The 27,384-nt window shown below is 37.3% G+C and overlaps 1 protein-coding gene across 1 annotated transcript in view; it reads right to left on the bottom strand.

The window, feature by feature from the left end:
- The window catches only part of LOC150099411 (mitogen-activated protein kinase kinase kinase 7-like), a 415,932-nt gene extending 391,689 nt beyond the window's left edge, over positions 1-24,243 (bottom strand). The window contains exon 1 of the mRNA XM_090403539.1: positions 23,882-24,243. Coding sequence (XP_090259665.1) covers positions 23,882-23,935 — 54 coding nt within the window. The 5' untranslated portion in view covers positions 23,936-24,243. The remainder of the gene's footprint in view (positions 1-23,881) is intronic.
- Positions 24,244-27,384: the final 3,141 nt, after the last annotated feature.

A 27,384-nucleotide genomic window follows, 5' to 3' on the forward strand; every position in this document is an offset into this window, starting at 1 on the left:
CAGAAGGGTCACTACCCAGTGGAAACCAGATCCAGAAGAGATAACAACGTTAAATAATGCAGAAGTCATACTAATGCTGCAAACTTCAAATCACTTGCCTTAGTATTCCCATAATGCAAAACACATTCCCATAATGCTTAGCATTATAAGAAGGGCCACTACCAAGACAGGTTTTTCCTTCTCCAAAAACTCTCAGTGATCTCAAGATAACTCTAAATCTCACTGAGTGACCCTAAAGGATCACTACTAAACTCATTACTCCTGATCTGAATCACTCCAGGATAGAAAATTCAGTGGTGGTTCCATCCAGAGACTGGCAAAAACATACCACTAAGTAAAACTTCTGTACTCCCCAGGAAGTAAGCGTTAATAAATGTCATCAGTGGGAGCCAGATCTAGAAGAGATACTAATGTTGAAGTAATGCAGAAGTCATGAATTTCCCCATATACAAGTAGTGAAAAGGTATCAACTTATTATTAAATTACTCTGAATTAGAAACAGATGTTGAAAGTTCTTTCACTTGGTTTAACTATAAATTAAAGATGCCAGGAAATTATATTCTTGGTTTAATCCTGTATCCAGGTGTAAGCATACAAAGTTTGTGCATAAAGATTTTTCACGACTGGGCTACTTGTACATAGAGGTTAATGACCTCCTTGCCCTAGTGTCCCATAAAATAAAGCCAACATAAATATCCATGGGTGTGTGCATAATGCTTATAGGAAACATTGCTACACAGACTAGTTTTGACCTTTATTGAGGTATAATCAGTGGAACAGTGGAAGCCAGATCCAGAAGAGATACCAAGGTTGAAATAATGCTGAAGTCATACTAAGGCTGTGAAAATCATTAGCCTCTATATACAAGTAGTCCAGTAATGAAGAAACTTCATGTGTACACATTTTTGGTTCACTTGGATAAAGAATTAAACCAACAATATAATTTACTGGCATCTTTAATTTATAGTTTAATAAAAGTGAAAACTTTCAACCTCCTCTTAAACTTATTCACACTAAATGCACAGTGAGTAAATGATATTAGTGAGTGTATAGTTATGCTCTTTGATTAGATATCCAGCAGCTTATTATACTGGTAGGAATATGCTTGAAGAAAATGATCAGGCTAGAGATCTTGAAGTTATGGTAGAAAGGAATTTGAAGTTCAAGGTCACATAGCAAAAACTGCAAATACAACTCAGAGGATGATTGCAGTGCTGAAAAGAACACCGACACGTAATGATCAGAAAGAGTCAGTTTAGCTCTTTACAAGATCTTGATATGACTGCACCTGCACTGCTGTGCACAGATTTAGTCTTCTGTTTTATGAGGAGATAAAGAAAAAGTGTTCAGGCTCTAAAGAAGAGTTACAAAGATATTATCAGGATTATGAAATTTAGATTATGAAGAAAGAGAGAGAGAGAGAGATTGAGAGTTTGTGGACTGCAGACACTGGTAAACAGGAGAAAAAGAGGTCTGTGGACTTTTGAATGGAGTGTTATAAGTTATTAACTGATCAAATTTTTTGTTATATGGAAGGTAGAGAGAGAACAAGGGGCATCCAGGAAATTTAACTCTCAGCCCATGTCAGCGGGACTTTTTTGTCCAGCCGAAAACTATTAGTTGTAATATCTTTTAGGATGGGACAGCACCATCTGTGATAGTGATAAAAAAACTTTAGGCCGAGCACTACAATGTAGGCTGGTAGCCCATTAGTTTCGGTTTGTCCTTTCAGGTTAAAGAGGCCTTGAAGTTGCTGAAGGACAAAAAAGTCGCACAGACATGAGCAACGGGTGTCAAATGAATTGAGTTTGTGCTATTTTTCATTTTTTTAGTGTGTCTGGTGATATTTTTGTGCAAAAATTACTAAGGGTAAGATAAGTGTTAAAAATTTTTTTTTTAAATTTTAGCTAAAAAAAAATTTTTTTTTGAGAAATGCTCATTTTTTGAAATTTTTAGCTCCAAAAATGGCTCTTTGCAATTCAAATGAGATTGTTTATTCTCTCTGAGAGCGTGAGCCCATTAATTATGTTGAGAGTGAGGCATCCGAAGAAGAAGATAAAGTAGAAGAAGATGAACACTTAGAAACAGAAGGCGATAATTTTTCCACCGACGAAGAAGACAAAGAGAACTTCGAGCGGCCAGTTACTCCAACTGTGGGACAAAGACCTTATATTCGCAGTAGAAACAGTCACAAGTGGTCTTCAAATGCTCCAGAAACACGTGGTTGTCGATCATCGGATATTCGAATGCATTTTCCGTCTCCATCAGGAGATGCGTTAAATATTCAATGTCCATTAGATGCATGGAGCTTGGTTATAACGAACGATATTTTGAACATTATTGTTTTGCATACTAATCAAAATATTTGATCTGTTGCAAGTAACGTAAACGATACATTTTGAATGAATATTTTTATTAAATAAATCATGTAAATAAAAAAAAATCATGCATTTATACCATTTTTTTACCTTTTTATGATTGCTGTAAAATTAGCAACTTTCAATTGCAAAAATAATTATTGTAATTTAAAGATGATTTTTGTCATTAACTTTGCAATAATGTACATACATCATCATCATAACACTAATTATGAGTATAGACCATATTGGTCTGTTCCGGTCTCATTATCCATCCAGTATCCTTTTTTGAGGTCTACCCTGCCTTCTCTTTCAAAATTGGCTTATATTTTAGTATTTTTTTAGGATGTTGGATGTTGATGTACATACATTTACCTACAAAACTAAAAAAAACAAAAAAAACAAGGGTTTTGGTCTATTACAAGCGAAGATATGAATTTTTAAAATTTTTCAGTCTTTTTCATGCTTTTCCAATGCTTAAACAATTAAATTTTTCCAATGCTTTAAACAATTATTTAAATAATTTTTTTTGCTATTGTTATTGATTGTACCATGTTTTGGAATGCAATAACGATGTGCTCTGTGAACACCAGCTTAATTATTCAATGAAAACATCATTTAATAAACCACGGACACAAAAGTCACACTGACATGGTTTAACTTGATCGAAAACAGCGGCATGGGCTCAGGGTTAAGTTTGTGTGCAATAAGAAAGGCGTGATAGACAGATTTTTCACTCACAAAGCAGTGGAACAGTTTGACTGCAGCAGGGAGGACTGCCCACATGCAGAATTTATGCTTGGTGAGAATATATTGTTGGAGGTAGAGGAAATAAGAGATTTGGGGATGATAGTGGATAAGGATCTAAAATTTAGGGGACACATCACCAAAATTGTGAAGACAACACAAAGGCTTCTGGGAATGATGCTGAGGACACTGACGTGTAGAAGTAGGGAGATTCTTGTTCCGTTGTATAAGGCTTTGATTAGGCCACACAATTGTGGCCTAATCAAAGATTTGGTCACTGGGTTTTCAGAAGGATGAAGAGATGTTGGAAAGGGTCCAAAGGCGACTGATTAAGGTAGTTTCTGACCTCTGGAATGTCGAGTATGAGGAAAGATTGAGAAGATGTAATTTGCAGAGTCTGGTGGACAGGAGAAAGAGGGGGAGATATGATAGAGACCTACAAGTTGGTAAGGGTTTGTTATAGGATCAATGGTGGAGAAGTTCTACAGAGAATAGGGGGAGATCAGGGGAGAACCAGAGGTTATCCCTGGAAACTGTACAAAGAGGGTGTGAGTAGGGGAGTGAGAGGCAGATTTTTTCGTGCAGAGTTGTGAATGATTGGAATGCCTTGCCTGAGAGTGTGGTGTCTGCAAGGAGTTTGAGTGTGTTTGAGACATGGTATGATGAGATGTGTGTGTGATAAAAGGACCTCCCAGATGAGTCTTTGACTCCACGAGGTCTTGGGATAATAATAATAATATTACAGGATGTGCAAAATAGCTGGCAGTGCTCTTGACTTGGTATTTTTATATGAATTTGGCAACAAGAATAGCCCGAGAAGAGTGAAAAGAAGGAAAAATAGTGCCTCTGCATAAGGGAGAATCCAAGTCAGTAATGTCAAAGTATAAACTAGTGTGTATATCAAGTATGGTGGTGAAGTTATTAGAGAGCCTAGTTAGAGACAGAAAACAAATCTAGATGGTTGAGAATGGAAATCTTTCAAGAGAGAGAGTAGCATGGATTAGTTTAGGTGAGGTCATGCTTTTGTAATTTGGTTATATTTTAAAATAGGGTAATTAGTGTATTGGATGGAGGTGATGTTTATACTGCAATTTATCTGGATTTTGCTAATGCATTTAATTGAGTACTGTGTGAGTGTGATTCTGTTAAATGCAGAAGCACGCTGCATTAATCTTTCATTATTTATTACCATACAGTACTGTGTACAATAAGTTTATGTTAATTTATACATTGTATTATTAAGAATAAAATTAGTTAAATTACCATTATTTTTTAACTATGTTTTTTAAACAGATCCATGCATTTTAACATTCAGGCAGTTAATATTAACATAATATTTTAACATAGACTTATTATTATTATATTATATTATTATTTCGTGACACCTCCAAGGAGTCCAAAGACTCATGAAGGGAGGACACCTACTCTACAACTCTCCATCCCCACCACTACACTGAACCACTACTACCATCAACATCTATGTCAATGACATCTACTTCCCACCTAGTGGTGGGAAGTAGATGAAATTTGTACTGAATGACATCTACTTAGTAGATGTATTTTGTACTGAATACGACAGTGTGTGGAAACAACTAGCAAATCAAAGAACAGGAATACAACAGATTACCAATTATTATATAGGTATTATAATTTCTGCTGAATGCCAGAAATTAATATTAAAACTATTTTTGATGTTCACATAAAATGAGAATCTGCCAAACTTGGGGGGGGGGAGAATGTTCGATTCAGGTTAGGTAGATGCAAAAGGGCTTTAAAACTTTCTTTGAAAATGCATTAATATTTCTCTCCCTCAAGTTCACAACAAGAATTTCTCACTATCAAAACTTTAATGGAATTAAATGGTCACAAAACCCATCAAATCGAATAGATAACTGACTCCTGTTTCAACACCTAAGGATTCTTCCACAGACTGCAGGGTTCTGATCCTTTATATTTCTAGTATCTATGAACTTACTGGTAGAATTTTGAAGAAGTATCATCTTAAGCCTACATATTTTCTTATCAACAAAATTTCTCATCTGTTACCATTACAAAAAGCAAACTGTTGCCTTTAACTGGTGTTTGCCAGTTAAAGGCAACAGTTGGGAGAAATGAGAGAGAGAACTCTGATTCAGGTTAGGTTCACAAGGATCCCTTGTGAATATAATCTAACATACTTTGGGCAAACAGGCTGTGCTGTGGAAAAAAGAATTAATGACAAGCAATACTACATTGAATACATAAAACTTCAAAAGTCTGGTACAACATAGCATTGACACTAAACACAGTATCTTGTGGGATGAAACTTGTATTCTCCATAGAAACAGTTTTAAATATGAATGCATTTTCAAAGAAAGATGTGAAACCCTTTTACACTGACTAACCTGAACTGAAATGATTATATATATATCTCTCAAAAGTTTGGGAGATTCTAATTTTATGTAAACATCAAAATTTTAATATCATTTATTAATATTAATTTCTAGCACATGACAAACTGTTTTTAATTGGTAAATCGGTTGTTGTATATACCTTGTATTCCTGTTCTTCGAGTTGCTTTTTTGTTTCCACACACTGATGATGTGCTGCTATTTTCAGTACAAATTATCTGTACTTTCATTAAAGTTTATTCCTGTGGTTATCTTGTAATTCTTTTAAGTTAATGTGTGCAGATCTACAAGTTTTATTTTACTGAGTGTTTTCATGATATTTCTGAATGTGAAGGGAAAATAAAAAGAACATCAAACATTTTACATGCATCAAAAAACATCAAACATAACCATTTATTATTTACCACTGATAATCATTTTCATACATTTCTAACATTTATAATGTGCCTTGAATAATTCTTTTATGTCAGAAATGAAAACGTGTATGAAAATGATTATCAGTAATAAATAATAAATGGTAATGTTTAACTAATAAAATGTATGAATTTTTTTTATTCATGTCTAACAGATGACAAATACACTTATATGTTAGTTAACATATTTTCTTCAACACTGGTAGAGTAATGGCATTAAAAAACTTACAAACCGATCAGGTCCAAGAAAAGAATATATGACTGGAGTCCAAAAGCTAAGGGTGAACTACATTTTTACCTGTATATGAAAATATTTTCATGACTACAGCCAAATGTGGACATAAATTTATTACACAAATAAATGTGTTATAAATTTTGTACAAGATGTGACAATTTAATTCCTGGAATGCACATGTAAAAAACTTACATTCTAAAGTATACATTAGTGTCTACTGTTGCCTTTGAAGTAGTCTTCTTGTGCATTTATATACTAGTTTAGACTGTGTTCCCATTTTTGGAAACAGGCCTGAACTCTTTTTCTGGTATACTCTTGAGTTCCTTTATCAAATTATGATGGATATCAGCAATGTCAGAAAATCTTCGTCCTTTTAGTGTGGTCTTTAATTTTGGAAACAGCCAGAAATTACAGGGAACTAAGTCGGTAAATAAGCAGGATGACCTAATTAGGTAATCAATTTTTTGGACAGAAACTCTCATGATGAATGCATTATGGCTCGGCACATTGTCATGACGGATGATCCACTTGTCAGGCCATAATTCAGGTCTTTTTCTCCAAACAGAATCTTGTAATCTTTTCAGCACCTCTAAATAGCATTGTTGGTTGGCTGTTTGCCCCTGTTCAATGAATTCATAGTGGACTATCTGCTTGTGATTAAAGAAACACACCAGCATGGTCTTGAACTGTGAACGTGTCATGCGTGCTTTTTTTTTTAACATGGCAAACTCGGGGTTTTCCACTGCATGCTCTGGCGTTTTGTTTTGGGATCACACTGGAAGCACCAAGTTTCGTCATCCATAATTACTCTCAGAAACATGTGCTTATTTGCAGAAAGATCAATGGCAACTTGAAGCCGCCACTGCTTATGTTTGTCCGTCAAGATTCTGAGGCACAAATTTCACAGAAATCTTTCGCATACCCAATTCTTCAGTTAAAATTACTGACTATTTCTCGATTCATTTGCAAATCATCAGCCATTAATCGTACACTTTCGTCTGTCATACTGTACCAAATCTTGCACTGTGTCACATTTGCATCCGTCGTTTTGTTTTTGGTTGCCCACTTCTGGGATCGTCATTCACATCTTCTTGCCCACCTTTGAATCTCTTATGCCACTCAAAGACTTTTGACTTTTCCTGAGCATCCACACCATATGCCACTTTCAATAGCTCCAATGTTTCAGTAGCAGTTTTGCCAATTTTCGCACAAAATTTGATGTTAACATGCTGCTCCAAATTTTGATCACACATTTTTATGCCGAAGTTTACACAGAGATCTCTATTGTTTTTGCAATAGCCAACTAACAAATGGCTCTATCGGCTTGAGGTTTATGCACGCATTAGTTAAAACACATACAAAGACGATTATTTGCATGACTCCAACCAAATCACCACATGGGCAACACTACGTAGCCGTTCCGGGAATTAAATTTTCATACCTCGTACAAATTAAATTGCAATACGTTTTTGGTATGAGGAGGGGACAGGATATTTAGTGGAATGTTAGTGGGATGTCATTACATCAGAATATGGCAATGACGTATAGGTCTTTAATATGCAGAAATAAAGAGGTTATGTCTTCATTCAATAAGGCCTTGATCAGGCCTCCTATGGATTATTTTGCAGATTTGGTCCACTGTTTTTTTATAGTGATGAGGATATATTGGAAAGTGTCCAAAGAAGACTAATTAAGGTTTTAACTGATCTTTGGGATGTAGGATGTGAAGACAGATTGAGAGAATGCAGTTTGCAAAGCCTTACGAATAGAAGGAAGAGAAAGGATATGATTGAGACATTTAAGTTGGTAAAGGGTCATTACAGGGTTAATGTGGAAGAAATTTTTTGTAGGATCAGAGGAATGGGCCAGTTTATTATTATCATTAACACCGGACCTCCATGGAGTCAAAGGACTCACTGAGGGAGGTATACACTGTTACGCACAAAGCCCATCAAACAAAGCTTTAAAAAAGCAACGCATTCCACTCACCAACCATTCTCTAAAGAACCTGTTCCTTAAGTTCCTGCTCACACCCTTCTTAATACAGCTTCCAGAAATGTCCTCTTGTCCTATCTCCTTCTCCAATACTATGAAAAATTCCAGAGCAAGGATAAGGCATTGTTTGTTTTCTGGAGAGGAATTTCGAGAAACAATGTGTCTCCCTATTGGATTCCAAACGTGCTCTATGGGGATTGAGATCTGGGGAAGCATGCTGGCCACTCGATTCAATTAATATCCTCGATCTCTAGAAGTACCTCCACTGCTCATATACGAAGTGGTTTGGCATTATCATTGATAAAAAAAAATTAATTCTTTGCCTATAGCACCATGGACCAATCAAACATGATGTTCAAGAACTTCATGTTTGATTGCAATATTGTTCACCAGTCATAGTCCATTTTTTCAGCACTTGTAGCTCGGTGCGTCCATTAAGCATAATACCTCCTCACACCATGACCGTATCTATCCCCTTTCAAGAGCATTCACACAATGGTAAACAGCACAATTTTCATGCCAGATCAAGTGTTGTCTAGAATTGGAGGAAAGACTAAAATGACTCATCTGTAAAAGAGTACATTAGCTCATTTGTCTCTTGTCCAATTTTTATGGATACAATGCTATCGAAAACATGTTCTACAATGAGCTGTGGAAAAGAAATGCAGGGCATAGGGCTTCAGATATATAGGTCTACTTGAAGCAGATATCTTGCCACAATCGAGATATCCATGTACTGTGTTTGAATGAAGCCGATTTGCAGGCTGACCTGCCATGGTGTGTCAATTCCATTTATCTGTTATAACCAAAAATCTGTGTTTATGCTCTGTGGTAGAGCATGTCAACCATTTAAAAGATCTATTCTGAACTTCCTGCAAGGGAAAAAAGTAAGCAGTGAATGAGGAAACAATCAAGAAGTATTTGAAAGAAGTGATGTCTGAACGTATTCACAAGGTTAGAATAAATCAAGATGAGTAAGCTCATTAAACAAGACTCCACATAAAGAATGCTATGGGAATGCCATCACATAGGTGGTTACAAAATAAAATGAGATTACAATTAAAAACTAAAATTAAAATGTTGAAAGTTTATTTTTCACTAGGTTAGACTATAATAAATTTAGTTTAATCCTTTATCCCGGTGAGAGCAAACAAAGTTTGCGCCTGAAAATATCTTCAGGACTGAATATAGTGTTGTACTATCTTACCTGGGTAAGTAGTACAACACCAGATAACTCGTAGCAAAGGTGGAGCAAGCTACCAACACTCCTATCCTAGTATCTCCCATAATGCAAAACACATCTCCTTGTGGATATGTATACTGTTATGCATTAAGGGATTGGCCACTACCCAGACTAGTTTCGACCTTTATTGAGGTCTCTTCAGTGGGAGCCAGGCCCAGAGTTGGAGATACCAGGCAGAAGCAGTAGCAAAGGTCATCTTTACCTATAGGAGTTGCCAAAAGGTTTGCCACCTTTTTTTTTATTAAATTACTCTGGATTTAGAGAAAGATGTTGAAAGTTTATTTTTCACTAAGTTAGACTATAATAAATTTAGTTTAATCCTTTATCCCAGTGAGAGCAAACAAAGTTTGCACCTGAAAATATCTTCAGGACTGAATATAGTGTTGTACTATCTTACCTGAGTAAGATAATACAATCTTTGTCTCCACCTTTGCTACGAGTTGCCTGGTGTTGTACTACTTACCCAAGTAAGATAGTACAACACTATATTCAGTCCTGAAGATATTTTCAGGTGCAAACTTTGTTTGCTCTCACTGGGATAAAGGATTAAACTAATTTATTATTATTAAAATTAAAATGTTTGAAATACAAAAATTAACAAAATTTAGATAAAATTGAATGACACAGCATTACATTAAAAAAAAAGGGGGGGGGGGGGGCAAGCACACATTGCCCTTTATTTGAGGATGTGAGTCTCATCCTCATAAATATGATTAGCAGTCAAGTTAGATAGAATTACTATATATTAGTTAAGAGAACACAGTCAAGTCTTCTTTGCATATTCCATAAAACTGCATGAATGGCAATATGTCATCCAACCACACAGCCTGATTAATATCTAGCTTCTGGCCTGGTTATACTGGTTTACTTTATTCAATCTGAGACTCACACATGCAAGATTACAAAGAAATGGAAAGAGGACAAGAGAGATCAACTGCACAAAGGAAGTATCAAAACAGATACATCAAAGTCTAGGCAATCAGTATTTCTACAGTGATAGTTAAGAAATTCAAAATGTAAGCATCTGAATTCAAGAATTCATGTTGTCCCTTAATTCTGGGAACACAGAATTAAGGAACACAGAATTACTGATAACAACCCAGACTAGCTTATATGTCTCAATCATATCCCCCCCCCCTCTTCCTCCTATTCAAGAGGTTTCGCAATTTACATTTTTTCAATCTGTCTTCATACTACACATTCCAAAGCCCACTGACCACCTTTGTGAATCTTCTCTAGACCCTTTCAACATATCCTCTTCACCATGAAAACCCAGCGACCAAATCTGTGCACAATAATCCATATGAGGCTAGATCATGGCCCTACACAATGATATCATAACCTCTTTATTTCTGCATGTCAGGGTCTCCTCTGCATCATTGCCATTATCTGATGTGATGTCTTCACAATTTGTCCCCTGAATTTCAGGTCTTTGTCCACCACCACTCCCAGATCTTTCATCTGGAAGTGGTGATGGACAAGTCAAATAGAGGTCATGTCTTAGCAATTTTTTCTCTCATCTTACAATAAAACTTATGCAAGATGCCTAAGGGATACTATTATATTACACAATAACTGCCATCTCCTTATAATATTACTGTCCTTCTGAGCATTATAGTGATCTATTGTGCAATTTATCTCCTCTGCAATATGGTCTCTAAACTTCAAATTGCAAGTCTCATAAATTCTTATAGTAAATTCACATCCTTGCCTTATTTGAAATTTTATCAACCCAAAATAAAATAATGCTAATAGAAGAATTAACATGCTGATAACAGGATGATAGTGACCATGGAAAGAGTGGAATCATAGTATATCTCACTCAACTTAACTGTGATATAGTACCTTATTCATTTCAACTCTTCACACTCAAGGCACCTTCAAGTAATGTATTCAACTAAACTACACTTTTCCATGAAAAAAATGTATTTCAGTTGCTTAGCAATTTCTTTGCTAATGGATATTTCTTTGCTAAGAGAGAGAAAAATCTGATTACTAAGTTGTTTCTCTCATGTTACCTGGTGTTACAGCACTTATGGACTATAAGTTTTGGGGCTGCTAATCTGCAAGCTTAATATGTGTACACAGAATCACCATTCCTCTACCTGTCTATAGCAAGCTCTAATTTACAATCCCTCAATCTGTACTCATGACCAACATTCCAATTCCTGACACTGCATCAGTTGCTCATCTCCAAAACTGCTTCAGAGCATCCTCATCACTACTGAAATCAGATAACCAAATGGTTCATGCTTTGATCAAAGCTATGTAGTTTTTAGTTGTTGCTGTTGTTTTAAATATCTCAGTCATCCCACTCAGGTAAATCTTAGTACCATAGGCTGGTATATGAATAATCCAGAAATCCTGCTCTAGATACTAAATGTGAAACTATTTCAAGGCACTTCAATTCTCTAATAAGTAAGTGGTGGTCTCACACCAGATGATGAAATTGCTTACCGCATAAAGACATTCAAAAATATCCATAACCAAAGTGGAATATGAATCCATAGCATCTTGATTTACATGGATTGGTGGCCTTGACTGATGAGTGGAGCATAATTTTATATATTAACACGTTCGCTGCCACGCTATTTTGGCATGGTCTGTTCCCCTACGCCAAGCAGTTTTACTTCTTCAAGGTCAGTACGATAATCTCGTTACCGGAGGTAAACGTCCTACGAGTATACTCGTAGTTGGCTTGTACAGAGCATATACGGTCTATGAGAATACACAGTTTTGATGCTAGCCCCACAAGCCAAGGATTTTCACTTCTTCAAGGTCACTACAATAATCTCGTTCCCGGCGGTAAGCATCATACGAGTATACTCGTAGCTGGCTTGTGAAGCAGGTTTACCCGCTACGAGTATACTCGTAGTTGGCAGCGAACATGTTAATATTACTAAGTGTATGATTTTGACTTTGGAATGCAAATTATAATGCTGTGTATTGTATTGATGGACTCTGCTCCAGGAGGCTCTGGGAAAATAATCAACAAGAATCTGAAGTTCAAAAGATACACTACAAGAGTTGTGAAGACTGCACAGCATAAAGGAGGTGTCCGTATTGCTAACATGGTTGGCCAAGCAATGCAGCTACCTGCTTTTCCTACGTATCATACCACTTAGCAACCACGTTAATCACTCGAGAACATTAGCCCATGTAAATCAGCAGGCTTATCAAATCCATAAATCTACCTCCTTTCTCTGCTTATCACAGCAGTACGCCCATCATGCAGGCTTCACAAGTCTTGGAATATATCTCTTGAACTTCTGATCTACGCTAACCACTACACCAAAGTCCACCAACATAACAGAATACACAGCATTACACTTAACATTTGAGTGTCACTAGTGAACGTGGCAGTCATGTTGAGTTATGATAGAAAACATGCTTTTAATTTAAAGTACAATGTGGCTTTTTGTCTCAAATTGTGCTGCAGTTGTGCTTCAGCTGGATACAAGTGTCCTTCAGTGTGTTATTGTTTGAAACTCTGTTGTATATATATTGTGTTTTCGCTGCTGTTCGTTTCACTACTTCAGCGTCTAAAGATGGCGTCCAACAAGAGACATACGTCAGCTGCTCGGAGGACTTCTATACGAAAGTCTGGCTCTGCGTTGGATTTTTCCCAATGGATGAGTTGCGGAAACTGCTATATGTATATGCCGAAGAATGTGAAGGATCTGTGGACTGTTTGGCTAAATGAAAAGAATGAAAATGTAGACGTATGTGAGAAGTGTTGGAATAGGCTGGAGTGATTAGGAATGGAAGCAGACATCAGAACCATAGTGGAAGAACTTCAAAAAAGGAGTTTGTACAAATGAAAAGTGACCTTCATCTTCTGCAAGAGGAATTGAAAGTGCTCAGTAAGGAAGTTTTGGAAATTAAAATTGAGTTAAATGTGTTGAATAGAGAAATTAGGACTATGGAATAGCTGAAGTAACTAGAACAGGATTAAGTATAGGAGAGTCTTTGGTGATTGATGAAGTAATAAATAGTATGGGAGTGATTGGGAGTCAACAGAATGAAAGCACAAGAGGTCTAGAAGAAACGAGATGTTGTGAGAGTGAGTGAGTAAGTAAAAGAGCATTGAGTAATGAAACTGGGACAGTCATGCTGAATAGTGTAGAAAATGAAGCCGTGAGTGAAGTTATGAGTGGTAAAATATATGGTGATTCGTTGATTAAGGGTATGGAGAGCGGTATGCCTGAGGAGTACTTGGCTAGTGGAACAATAGAGATGCTTTAGCAATAAAGAGAGGGCATGATGCAAAAAAGATGATAGTTATGGTATATACAAATGACCTGAGTGGTAGTATAAATCGGGTAGCAAAAGATTTAAGAGCATTGTTAGATATCGTGAAGAAGAAAAGTGTCAATGGGAGGATGGTGTGTGTGCTGCTTCGTTTTCACAATTATGAGTTAAGTAGACAGGCAATGATAATGAATGATATGATTGCAAGAATGTGCAAAAAAAAAAAAAAAAAAAGAGAGATATCGAATTTGTTGATGTCTGGAGTGTGTTTGAAGGAAAAAGACAGCTGTATGCAAGAGATGGGCTGCATCTGAACATGGAAGGTCATAAGCGATTGAAGAAGTTACTGTTTTCTGAACAAGTTGAAGTAATTGGGCAGGGACACTAAAATTGAAAAGGTTAAGTGTAAGAGAGAGAAACTTAAGCAGTGATTGTATATTTGTTGATCCTTATTCGCAGAATAAATTGCAGAATAGAGTGGATAAAAATCAGCACAGGACTACTGAAATTAGTGACATGTACATCAGTTCTAAAGCTGGTACAAGAACTAAAGGGAATCTGCAATTTTTGTATACTAATGCAAGAAGCATTCCAAATAAGAGGGAACAATTTTTGGCATTAGTCAGTGCAATCTCACCAAAAGTTGTAGGCATTAGTGAAACTTGGCTGCCAGCAGAAGATGTGGTCACTGGAATTGAATGTTATGGGTACAGTATTTTCAGGGAGGATAGAGAAGAAAGATTGGGGGGGGGGGGAGTACTGTTGTTGATAGCTCATGAGTTGCAGCCAAAGAGAGTAGTATATCAAGATGATAGACATGTGAATGATGGTTCATTTGAGGCGGTCTGGTGTGAAATAGTGACCAACGCAACCAAACATACAGTTGGTTGCTGCTATAGGCCAGGAGGTGAAATTGAATTCATGCATCAGCAAATTAGTGCAATGAGTGCAGTGTTAGTGATTATTATGGGGGATTTTAATTATGGTGATATCAAATATTAGAAGGAAATATCACGTGGTAAAAAGGAAATGGAATTCATAAATCTTCTAAGAGATAATTACTTGAAACAGCACATAACTGAAGGGACACATGGTGTGAGAGTGCTGGACCTGGTCACTGGTTCAGAGGATATGTGCATGTAAGGTGTCCTCATTACCTCCAATTGGTGAGAGCGATCAAGTGGTATTGACCTGGGAGGTTACAAAATTTGTGGATTTCTCTCTTAAGAAGAGGGTATATACAGAATTACAGATTAGGCAATTTTAATAAGCTTCAGAGTGAGCATGCAGCCGTCCCATGGCAGAACATATTGCAGAGGAAAGATGTTAGCAGTGCATGGAATAAAATCAGCGGGTATCTGAGGAAGGCAATATCAGATTGTGTCCCCATGGTCAGGAAGACAAACAAGGTAGATGGATGAGTAGTAGTATCAAACTTGATCTGCAAAAAAAGAAAATGTTATGGTGAATTTACAAGGAGAAAGGCAATCAATACACCCATGAGCAGTACAAGGCTCAAGCTAGAAAGGTTACCAGCATGGTAAGAAAGCTAAATCAGATTATGAGAAGACCTTAGCCAAGGAGATCAAGGGTAATCCCAAAAAGAGTTCTTCCGCTATGTGGCAAGTAAAAGGTAGAATGACTTCGGAAGGATAACTTTAGTGGGTGCTGATGGTATTGAGGTGACCAATTCAGATGTAATAGTAGAGTTACTGAGTGGTCACTTTTCACGTCTATCATCAAAGTGAGGATATTTCTGTACCTGTAGCAATAACTGATGTGAAAAAACTAATGATAAAAAAGTACATTGTAAAAGTAAAAGGAAGAATGACTTCGGAAGGATAATTTTAATGGGTGCTGATGGTACTGAGGTGACCAATTCAGATGTAATAGTAGAGTTACTGAGTGGTCACTTTTCAAAAGTCTATCATCCAAGTGAGGATATTTCTATACCGGTAGCAATAACTAATGTGAGAATTGAAGTTAAGAAATCAGAGGTACCTAGTATATTGCAAAATTTAAATGCAAACACTGATGCAGGTTTAGATGAAATATCAGCTCGAGTGTTGCGTGAATGTGCAAAGGAATTGTCAACGCCTCTTACTTGGTTATTTAACTTAAGTTTGAACTCTGGTATGGTCTCTAGGGAGTGGAAGGAAGGCAAAGTAGTTCCTTTTGCATAAAGGTCACTCTAAAACTGTGGTAGTTAATTACAGACTAATCACCATCTCGGGAGTAGTGGTAAAAGTATTGGAAAAGTTGGTTAAAGACAAAATTCAAGATTGGGTGGATTGGGATATAATACTCTATAGGGGCCAACATGGTTTTATTAATGATCGATCCGGCCTTAGCAAATTATTAACTTTTTATAATAGAATGACATCGGAGTTGGACAAAGGAAATGGCTACACAGTGGTACTTCTGGATTTTGCTAAGGCTTTTGACAGGATACCCCATGGAATACTGTTATGCAAATTGGAGCAGATGGGGAGGGATACTAAACTGGTGATATGGATAGGAGAATGGCTCAGGGAGAGATACCAGAAGGTGGTATATGGAGGAGCAGAGTCCAGGATGAGGCAGGTGACCAGTGGTGTGCCTAAGGGCTCTGTGCTTGGGCCATTGTTGTTTAATTTGTACATAAATGATATAGGAAATGGCTTAAAGGGAGATATTCAGTTGTTTGCTGATGATGCAAAGCTGGATAGCACAATAAAAAATCAAGCTGATGTTGAGATTTTGCAGGATGATTTAAATAAGCTGGTAAAATGGGCAAAAGGTAATGGATGTCAGTTCAATGTGGAAAAGTGTAAGATTATGCATTGTGGGATTAAAATATTACCAGCTGTGTACTACATTAATGGAACAGTACTCCAAGAGATTGATGAGGCTATGGACTTAAGGATGTTGGAGGATAGGGAGATGAAGTTCAGGGGACACATTGCTAAGGTGTCCAAGATTGCACATAGGATTATTTGGTTATTGAGGAACACACTAACATACAGAGATAAAGAGGTTATTATTCCCCTTTATAAAGCGTTGATACTTCACATTTGGATTACTGTGCTCAGGTCTGGTCACCTGGATTCCTTGGAGATGAGGAGGTTGTGGAGAGAGTTCAGAGAAGAGTGACTATGTTGGTGAGTGATATAAAAAATGTTCTCTACATTGATAGATTGAGAGCTTGTGGATTGCAGAGGCTGGTTGATAGGCAGAGAAGAGGGATATGATAGAAACATTTACATTACTAAAAGGTTTTTATAAGATTGATGCAGGAAAAATGTTCCAGCTGTGTGATAGTGATGGAAGAACAAGAGGTCATCCCTAGAAATTATGGAAAAGTGTGGTTAACAAGGGTGTGAGAATGAGGTTTTTTGCCTGGAGGGTGGTGAATGAGTGGAATGCATTGCCTGACTCAGTTGTGAGTTCTCCTTCTGTAAATGAATTTAAGAAGAGATATGATGGATATTGTTTTGATAGTTTGGGTCTCCTGCAATGAGTCTACTGACTCCATGGAGATACCCATAATAATAATTTCGTAAAACAGCAACCCAATTTCATCAGACAAAGGCCACCAACCCATATAAATCTTCCTAACGGGACTTCATATCAGCACCACTTCATTTAAACTCTCTATAACTGGCAAAATGAACATTCTTGTCAAACCACATGAAATATCATTAGAAAATAAAGTTGAAAGAATCGCTTAAGTTCTATTATCGTGGCTTCCACAGAATACAACTAATAGAAGAGAAGCGCACCATGCTGCCATCAGCCAATTAAAGTGACCATCATGTGGCTTTTGATATGGTAGGTAGCAAGAAAAATGCAAGTCATTAAACTGGAGGACAAACTGGTAACCTATTGTAACATGAAAAATTCAGGAGAAAGGAGATCATATATGGGATATGAAGTGAGAATGGGAAGACATGGCATAGGGAGAGTGGATGTTGGAAGTAGTAGTGATGTATGTGGATGATTAGCATAGAAAAGAAACAGATTGGTATGTGAGTGGAGTAGTTGAGAATGAGTGGATATATGAGGTAAGCAGTAATAAAGGTGTTGGGGATTGGCAGGTGTGGTGGGAAAATCACAATTGACAAGTGGCCTGGGAAGAACTAGTTACAGACCTAAAAGTGAAGTGCTGTATTTATTTAAAAATGCCAAGAGTATCAGAAATAAAGGAGATCAAATTCTTATTATTTGAGTTCATTTGCCTCAAGAATTGTTGAATAAGTGAAACATGGTTGAATGAAAATAACAATCTAACAGGAATAGAAATGGAAGAGTATAGTGTATTTGGCAACGATAGGATAGAAAAGACAAGAAGGGGGGGGGGGGGGTTCTGCTGATGACAGCAGGAGAATTATGTCCACATAAGGTAGACATGAAAGAGGGAAATAGTGGAAATGGTTTTGAGACAGCGTGGTGTGAGGTGAAGGTTGACAAGAAGAAATATTTAGAAGTTGCTATACGACAGGGACAGTGGAGGGTGGTGATGAAAAAATGTATAAGTAACTTCAGTTGGTGAACAAGGGAAAGGTGATTATTGTAGGTGATTTTAATTATGGCAGTACAGGTTGTATAAAGAGATAGCTTTTGGGAATAAGGAAAATGAATTTCGTGAGTTCATGAGATAAAACTATCTCAGGAAGTACATAAAGGAGGCGATGCGAGGATTGAAAGTTTTAGATGAACTCATTTAATCAGAGGATGTAATTGTGAGTTGGGTTTTGCACTTCCCTTCAGCTGGTGAGAAGATCATGAAATGATCTGTGTATCTGGTGCTGTGGCTAAGTTGTTGGAGGTGCTGGTGAGAACTAGGATCTAGAAGTGGGTTGACAACAATGGTATTATCTTTGATGGACAGCATGGATTTGCTAAAGGGAGGTGATGTTTTAGTAATCCACTTACTTATTACAATAAGGTGACAGCATTTGGACACAGGAGAGGGATACACAGTAGTATACTTGATTTCACAAAGGCTTTTGATTGATTATCACATGATAAGTTGATAGTCAAACTAGAGCAGATGGGGTTGGATATTAGATTAGTGCATTGGATTGAAAACTGGCTATCTGATAGGTATCAGCAAGTTGTGTATGGGGGGGGGGGGAAATATCCCAGAAGAGGAAATTCACTAGTGGTGTGCCTCATGGGTCTGTTTGAGGACCATTGCTGTTTAACCATATGTTAATGATAATGGCAAAGATTTGGATAGGGATATTCAGTTATTTGCAGATGATGCAAAGTTTGGACGAACTATGAAGAGTAGAGATGTTATGGCCTTACAAGAAGACTTGAATAAACTGACTGAATGGGTATGGAAATGGGGATGAGAGTTCCATGTTGCAAAATGAAAGGTTTTAAAATTTGGGAAACAAAGATGGGATGTAGAATTTATGCTTGGTGGGGATATATTACTGGAGGTGGAGAAAATAAGATATCTTGGGGTGATAGTGGATAAGGATCTGAAATTTAGGGGACACATTGCCAAAATTGTGAGGACAACACAAAGAATTCTGGGAATGATGCAGAGCACATTGACTTATAGAATTAAGGAGATTCTTGTTCCATTGTATAAGGCTTCGATTAGGCCACACATGGCCTCCTGTGCACAAATTTGGTCACCTGGTTTTCAAAAGGAAAATAGTAAGAAAATTTTAAGATAGCTCCTGATCTCTGGAATATCAAATATGAGGAAAGGTTGAGACGATGCAATTTACAGTTTAGTAGATAGGAGGAAGAGGGGTGATATGATAGAGATCGACTTACAAGTTAGTAAGGGGTTGTTATAAGATCAATGTTGGAGAGGTTTGACAGCAAATGGTGGGAGATCAGGGGAGAACCAGAGGACATCCCCTGGAAGCTGTATAAGGAGAGTGTGAACAGGGGAGTGAGAAGCAGGTTTTTTCAATGCAGAGTTGTGAATGATTGGAATGCCTTGCCCCTGAGAGTGCAGTGTCTGCAGAGAATTTGAGTGTGTTTAAGGCACGGTATGATGAGCTCTGTATGACAAAAGGACCTCCTATCTTTGACTCGATGGGGGTCTTGGGATGGTAATAATAATAAAGGATAACCTGGATTGTGGTTAGCCATATGAAGACTCTGTAAGGAAAGAATATAAGTGGAAGTAGAAGGTTAGTGATTATGATAAGATTAAGAGACAGCTTGAAGCTATAGCATGGAATGAGGAGTTGAACATTAAGGAAATAAATGCTACTTAAGAACTGAAAAAAGAAATACATAACAGCATCAACGTGTGCATGTGTTCTGAAGGTCGAAAGGCTGAATAAGGTAGGGGTAAAATGGATGAATGAGGGGATTAAGCATGAAATCTGGAAGAATAAGGCACTTTGGAGGCAGCACAAGATGAGTAATGGTAATAATCAGCATGAAGAGTATAAAGAGCAAGAGAGGAGAGTGACTCAGTTGATAAAAACAACAAAAGTGCAGTACGAGCAGAAATTAGCAAATCAGGCCAAGAAAAACATTTGTGAGTTTTTTTTATATGTAGCAAGTAGAAAGAAGAATGATTATGGTAAGATGATGTTAATGGATAAAAATGGGAGATTGGCAACTGCTGCAGAAGACACAGTTGAGGTATTCAGTGAAAAGTTCATCAAGGTGTTTCATCCTCAGTGTGAGATCAAAGAAATGAAATCAAGTATTGAGAGAATAAAATGAGAGAAGACTTAATGGTTAGTTTCGTATGATGATACAACGGCCATGAGTCCCTTTTATGTGAAGGTACATCACCGTCTCAATCCCCCCAAATTTTATCTGGGTTGGGTATTGAGATCGGCATAGCTGACAAATCAGGCCTATGTCTGGGTCAGTATTCTTGACTGTAATCCATGTGTGTTCATGAGGCTGGTTTACCTGCTTGCAGGATGAAAAACCCAAGATAAACTGGGAGGAAAAAAAACCCTGCTGTCCATGCCCAAGACCAGCTAACTTGGCTATAGCTGAGGAAGATCCTTAAGCTCCTCACGTCGTCGACAGGAATCGAACCTAGGACACTCCTTCCCCAGGCATATGGTTGCAAAGCATAAAGCCACTAGGCTAACCGTGTGGACAACTTAATGGTAAGCAAGCAAGAGATATATGAGAAGATAGATATAAATAAGGCAATAGCAATAAGGCAAGACATGGTGATATGTCATCAAGCGTCTTAAGGGAATGTTCTACGGAGTTAATGTTCACCTGACTGTTTAACAAGTCTTGCAACAGCCCAAGTCCCAAAGGAACAGAACGAAAGCAAAATTGTTCCAATTCACAAAGGTAGTGATAAGGCTTAGACGGCAAATTATAGGCTAATCTATATATCTTGAGTTGTAATTAAGATAATGGAGAGGTTGGCGAGAGATAGGATACAAAAAGTCGGTTGATACCAGTTTGATACCATTCTGACAAGCACATATTCTTGGTGCTTGTCAGAATGGATTTGTTAAAGGGAGGTTATATTTTACAAACTTACTATAACAAGGTGATGAACACATTAGAAAAAGAAGATGCAAAGGCTTTTCATAGACTAGAAGTCTATCAAAAGATTTTGCAAAATATCTGATAGGTATCAGCAAGTTGTGTATGGGAGGGTGGGGGCACTATCTTGAAAGAGGAAAGTCACTATAAATTAAAGAGGCCAAGAAATTATATTCTTGATTTAATCCGTGGGAGCCAGACATTACGGATATTATACATGTCTGTAAGGATATGTGCTTTGCACTGTGGGATATTAAGGCAAGTGATGTGAAGTCATTAGCCTCCATACACGAGTTGCCCAGTCGTGAAGTTACTTCACGGGCAAACTTTGTTTGCTTACACTTGGATAAAGGATTAAACCAAGAATATAATTTCTTGGCATCTTTAATTTATAGTATAACCAAGTGGAAAAACTTTCAACAGAGAAGTCACTAGTGGGGTGCAGCAAGAGTCAATTTTGGGACCATTGTTATTTAATTTGTAAATTAATTCTGTGATGCGTTTAACAGGTGATATACAACTGTTTGCAGATGATGCAAAACTAGAGAGCGTGATTAGGAATCAACTGACTAAGGTCTTTGGGATATGAGGACAGATTGTGGGGCAGTTTGCAAAGACTTGTGAATAGGAGGAAGAGAGGGAATATTATTGAAACATTTAAGTTGGTAAAAGGTTATTACCAGGTTAATGTGGAAGAAATTTTTGTTGAATGGGAGAAAGTGGTATAACAAGAGGTGTGGTTTATTTAGATTTACGGCCTAAGCAACTAAGGCTATGAAACCAGCCTTATTGTCTGTTAATTACATGTCTTCTAATGGTCAGTTTGCCTGCTTCGTAGGATGAAAAACCAGTTTCCAGGAGGGAAAAACCCTACCACCTCCATATGAGATATCAGAACAAGGGGACATATCTGGAAGCTATATAAGAGAGTGTGAACAGGGGCATAAGAAGCAGGTTCTATGCATGGAGACGGTTGGTCAGTGGAATGCATTGTCTAATACCTTAGTCCTCCAATGAATGCAGATACATTCAATGAGTTTAAGGCATGGTTTGATGGGCTTTCGTGTAACAGTGTTCGCCTCCTGCAATGAGCATTTTGACTCCATGAAGGTCTGGTGTTAATAAATAAATAATAGTAATAATAATAATAACCTAGGATCAAATTCCTAACCAACCACTGGTGGCAATGTCAGACAATTTTCCTAGTTAAAAACAGGAGTGGGTGTGGAATGGAGGATCATAAAATTAAGCAGGGTACTGGGAAGGAAGTTTTTATGAAAGAGGTATGAAGAGGAAAGCATTCATCAATTCTTACATAAAGAATATCAGGCATAGGCAGTAAAGAAGAAGAGTTGTGATGAAGGAAAAAAACTGAAGAAGATAAATAAAATCCTAGGGAATTCTAGTTTTGGTAATGTTGCTGGTAGAAGAAAGGGTGGGTATGAAAGGCTGACTTCAGGTGACACATGGATGACATCAGCTAAAGATGCAGTACACATGTTCAGTGATTATTTTATATTTTATTTGAAGAGAAGGGGGTTGAGAAATATGGAGGAAGAAGAGGAGAGATCAGACATCCACAATTGTGAAGCATTGGAATAAGATTGATGTTAATAAGTCTGCAAAATTTAATGAAATAATACAATATACGTTAAGGAAATGTAGGAAGAGGCTAGAGCCTCAGTCAGTAATAGTGATCCTAAATAATAGTGAATTGCATATGTGCTGTTATTTGAGCTAAAGAGGGCCCAACATGGTATTAAACAAGTTTCTGTTTCAGTGGCACAATCACAATTTAAACTTGGTGGGGGAGACCCCCCCCTTTGGGCAGGAAAAACCTGGATTTGAATCTTGATGCAAAGAATCTTCAAAGGGATTTTCAGCCAGAGGTGTATTTGCCAGTCTCATATGGCAGGAGATAGGTTTTTAATCCTTCAAGGCATACTAATGGGCCAAAGAACATACACCTAATACAGATGGCATCAACAATCCCATCAGACATTTGAAGAAAGGATCAGTATAGTTAATAAATTATCTCATAAATTATGCAGCTTTATTCTTAAACAAAATAGAAGTTTTGTTCTGTATTACTAGCCTGAAATGGACAAGTTGTCTTTTCACTTAGTCCTCCAAAAAACTAAAGAAAATTCTCTTTCAGATCTTTAAGCGACTATGCAACATGCATATACTTCCAATATCTCAAAGTAAATGCTGCTATATACCAGTTATGCAGATATGCCTACACCTAGACATACAATCTGAAACTATTCAGCAGACTTGCTTCTTAACTAATAACCAATAAGTATTGTACTCAGTATGGAAATTAGCACAGTAAGTTTTGAAAAACCCTTTGGATGGAAAGACCTAAGTTTGAATCCTATCTACAACAAGAACTTTTATCAGTGCTTTTCAATGAGGGTGAGTTGTTCTCACAGTGTAAAGAATTCGGTAAATAAATAACCCCTTTACTGTATAAAAATTCCTTTTCCTGTGTAAAAGCACTTCACTGTATGAATGTCATGTAAACAGTCCGTGCAGGGTTGCCATATGAGATAACACCACAAATACTATAAATGATAACTAGAAATTTTAATACCCTTGGAGGTTCTTTATACACGAGAAAAAAAGATATAAATAAATAATATAATAGCAATTACCAGTACATTATAGTTGAACGATTCCCTTTCTACACATTACACAAGCAAAGACGCAAAAATGTTACTTAATATATTATATTGTAAAAAATATTGTACAATCACTGATACCTCTTGCAATTCTATTTCTTTATGATCAATTTCTTCAACGAAATCTGGCGTCATAACGCTTTAGACCTCAGCTGACACATTAGAGCAGATCTCACATTTCCGAACATATCTCAAAAGTGAACAAATCTTTGACAAGTTACAGAAATCTGATAGAAAGTGATGAATCGTTCAGCTGATCACATGATCAATATACACAATATAGTAAATATATAAATATATTTAACATTGACGATGACCTTAACATTTCAATGTTAAGAAACCCAGCAATAATAATATCGTCCTCCTTAAAAAGGAACAAAAATTACACAAAATCAATAGAGAAAATCCCCTTCTTACTACTGACAATAAACAAACTTTTCGTTCAAAATAAAAGCATTAACATTATCGCAAAGTTGTTGAAAGGACGTGCGTATGCAAGCGCGCGCGCGGAAAAAAAAAAAAAAAATATATATATATATATATGTGTGTGTGTGTGTGTGTGTGTATTATATATATATATATATATATATATATATATATATATATATATCGACCGTAGAGCACTTGTTATTGACTCAACTTCTTGCAAAGGAGTTGAAGTTGTGCTAATACAGTGTTCTACTGCAAACTGCGAGAATACACAAATACGTCCGGTATTAAAATGTGAACACCGGCGATTAGTGTTGACAGTCCATGGAGGTGCAATGAAATTCTTAAAGATCAATTATTATTATTATTATTATTATTATTATTACGTGAAACCTCCAATACGTATAACATACTGGTGGTGTCATAACCTATGTACAAGTAATGGACAAAAAATGGAAACACTGAGTTATCAGCAGTTACAATGCAGCGTCCACGATGCCCCAAATACAGATGCAGTTGATATGCAAATATGCTCTCGACATTCCTTGGGACGTGTGTATAAAAGCAAACGGAAGCCTGCCGTCGTTTATTGCATGTTCGAATCCAGAGAGGACCTCAGTGACTATGAAAGGGACGTGATTGTTGGAGCCAGATTGGCAGGTACATCTGTGGCTAGAACAGCTGAAATTGCACATGTTAGTCAAGAAATAGTCGCTAAGGTTATGTCAGATGGCAGGACAAACATCAGCAGTGAAATGCAAAAGTACATGAAAGCGCTTACTGCAAGAGAGGAACGTTCAAGCATTAGTACGCTGTACTACGAAAATTAAGTGAGCTTCTGCTGAGCAATTGTGTGAAAAATAAAAATTCAGCTGGTCATGAAAAACCTATTTCAACAAAACTATGAGCCTGGAGCTACACATAGTTGGACATCATAGTCGGGTTGCATTTCATCACCCCTATCAACGCACGTCGTCGCGTCCAGTGGTGCCAAAACCACAGGCACTAGATTAGACAACAGTGGAGGGATGTGATGTCGTTAGATGATTCACGTTCACACTTTTTGCAGCAAACGGACGAATACATGTGTTGACATGGTTTGGATCCACTTGTTCTATTGGATAGCAAAGTGGATGCTGCATGTTTCATTTCAATCACCAATGGTCATCTTCATCCCGAATCGACACACTTTTCCTACCCAGCAAGCCACGTTTCAACAGGGGAATGCTCCCATTCATCAAGCAAATGTGGTCACCCAGGGGTTTGTTGAACATGACGGTGAGGTATCTTATCTTCTATAGCCATCCCAATCACCGGACTTAAATCTTATAGAAGATTTATGGAACATTTTGGAGCGAGCTCTCAGGCAACGTTTCCCACCTACAAAAGAACAAAGACGAATTAATTAAGTTTCTTTCAGATGAATAATGTAAATTTCCTCCTGTTGAGTTCCAAGCACTAAAGTAGTTTCGCCACAAACTGCATTGGACACCCACAGCGGAAAAGGGGCACATTAATCAAAACGTGACACTCCTTCCATTTTTTTTTTTTTTTTTTTTTGTCCATTACGTGTATAACAGAGTAGTATTCTAGATGGTCATGAAGAGAGAAAAGTGTGATGTCCTGTATGGGTTTGTTCTGAATACTGTTATTTAATTTATAGAACGATGATATTCTTGCATATTTCTTGCAGATGATGCAATGCTAAGCACACTATTTCAGACAATAACATAAACATTTAGGGTTAGGTGCCAAAAGATAGCAAAACTTCCAAGCCTTTGTCTTCAGGGGTGCCATTTAAAATTAGTGAAAGTCTTGGGCCAGCTATCAATAATTGGCTACCTGTGGAGCTGATTTTACCCACTCATTCTCCTAAAGCTAAGTTTGATCAAAAGCCTTCTCCTACTATTTATAAGGAAGTAAAAGGGATTAAAACATGTGTGACAATTCTAGATATTCCAAATAAATTTGAATAGATGTCGGTAGATGCAAAGTGATTCATCCTAATACAAAACTTCATCTCAACATGTAAATGTAACTGATTAAGGAATGAAATAGAAGTGTTCATAAATTATACAATATCGTAAAGGTTAGAATTATACATTAAGTTGATTTAATATTAAATTCTGGTGTGAAGTCATAAGGGTAACAGAATTAAAAGTATTTCTGCCCCAAGTTAAGAAGATTAAACAAGATTATGTTGACGACTTGATTGAAGTATTGAAGGTCATTCAAATGTGGAGATTTTGTCGCCAAAACTGAAGGTCAAGATAACAGTGATGTTGGTTACAGAAGATTCGAGGGTCTCTGACCCTAAAATAAGGAACCTCGGAATCGTATAAAAGAGGCCTTGAGAACCTCTGAAAGGAGCTCTGGAGTTTTTCGTCTTGCTGCAGTTCGTTGGTGAGATCGTACTTTCGTGATTTCGTTAGATCGTGATCCCTTGGCACGGGGAAAAGCCAGTAGAGGCAGATCATTCTACGGAGATGTATTTTCAGTAATGGAACGTGCTAAGTGCGACCAGTTACACGAGGTCTACAGTAGATACAGAACCGAGGGTGAGCTTTGCCACAATTCCCGTTAAAGGAATACACCAGGACGACCACCAAAAGCCGTACAGCGAAGGATAGTATATAGGACAGCAATCAACAGGATCGCCACATATCTTCAAAGCTGGTAGGACAATATATATGATTCTACGAATTTGTGAGTAGATTCTATGGTATTAACGCTGAAGTAGTGATTAAGAATTTTATATCCAAAGCGCCTGTGTAGCTCAGTAGAAGTGGCGTTTGCACTCTAACGCGCTTGACCGCACGAAGAAAGGATTTGGTGGTTCAAATCTATTCACCGACTAGAGGAAATTTTAATAAGCCTTTTTTAGACCGGTTTTCCCGAGTTAATCGATCTCTGGCATGGGCTAGCGGGTTTTATCTCCCGGAAACTCGGGTTTTTCGTCCCGTAAACTCAAGAAAATCGACTGTAGAACCCACACTATTTCAGACATTAAAAATATTGTGTTAGGGTTAGGGACCACGAGATGGCAGCAGTAGCTTGCCACCTTCACTGCGTGCCGATGAATCAGTGATAGCCCTGGGCCAGCTATCTGTCTGATTGGCTACCAGTGGAGATTGAACTGCCCACTCAGTCTCCAA

This window comes from Typopeltis vanoorti, chromosome 14 (assembly GCF_054136105.1).
Source record: "Typopeltis vanoorti isolate ZY-2024b chromosome 14, IOZ_Tvanoo_1.0, whole genome shotgun sequence".
NCBI classification, from domain to species: Eukaryota; Metazoa; Arthropoda; class Arachnida; order Uropygi; family Thelyphonidae; genus Typopeltis; species Typopeltis vanoorti.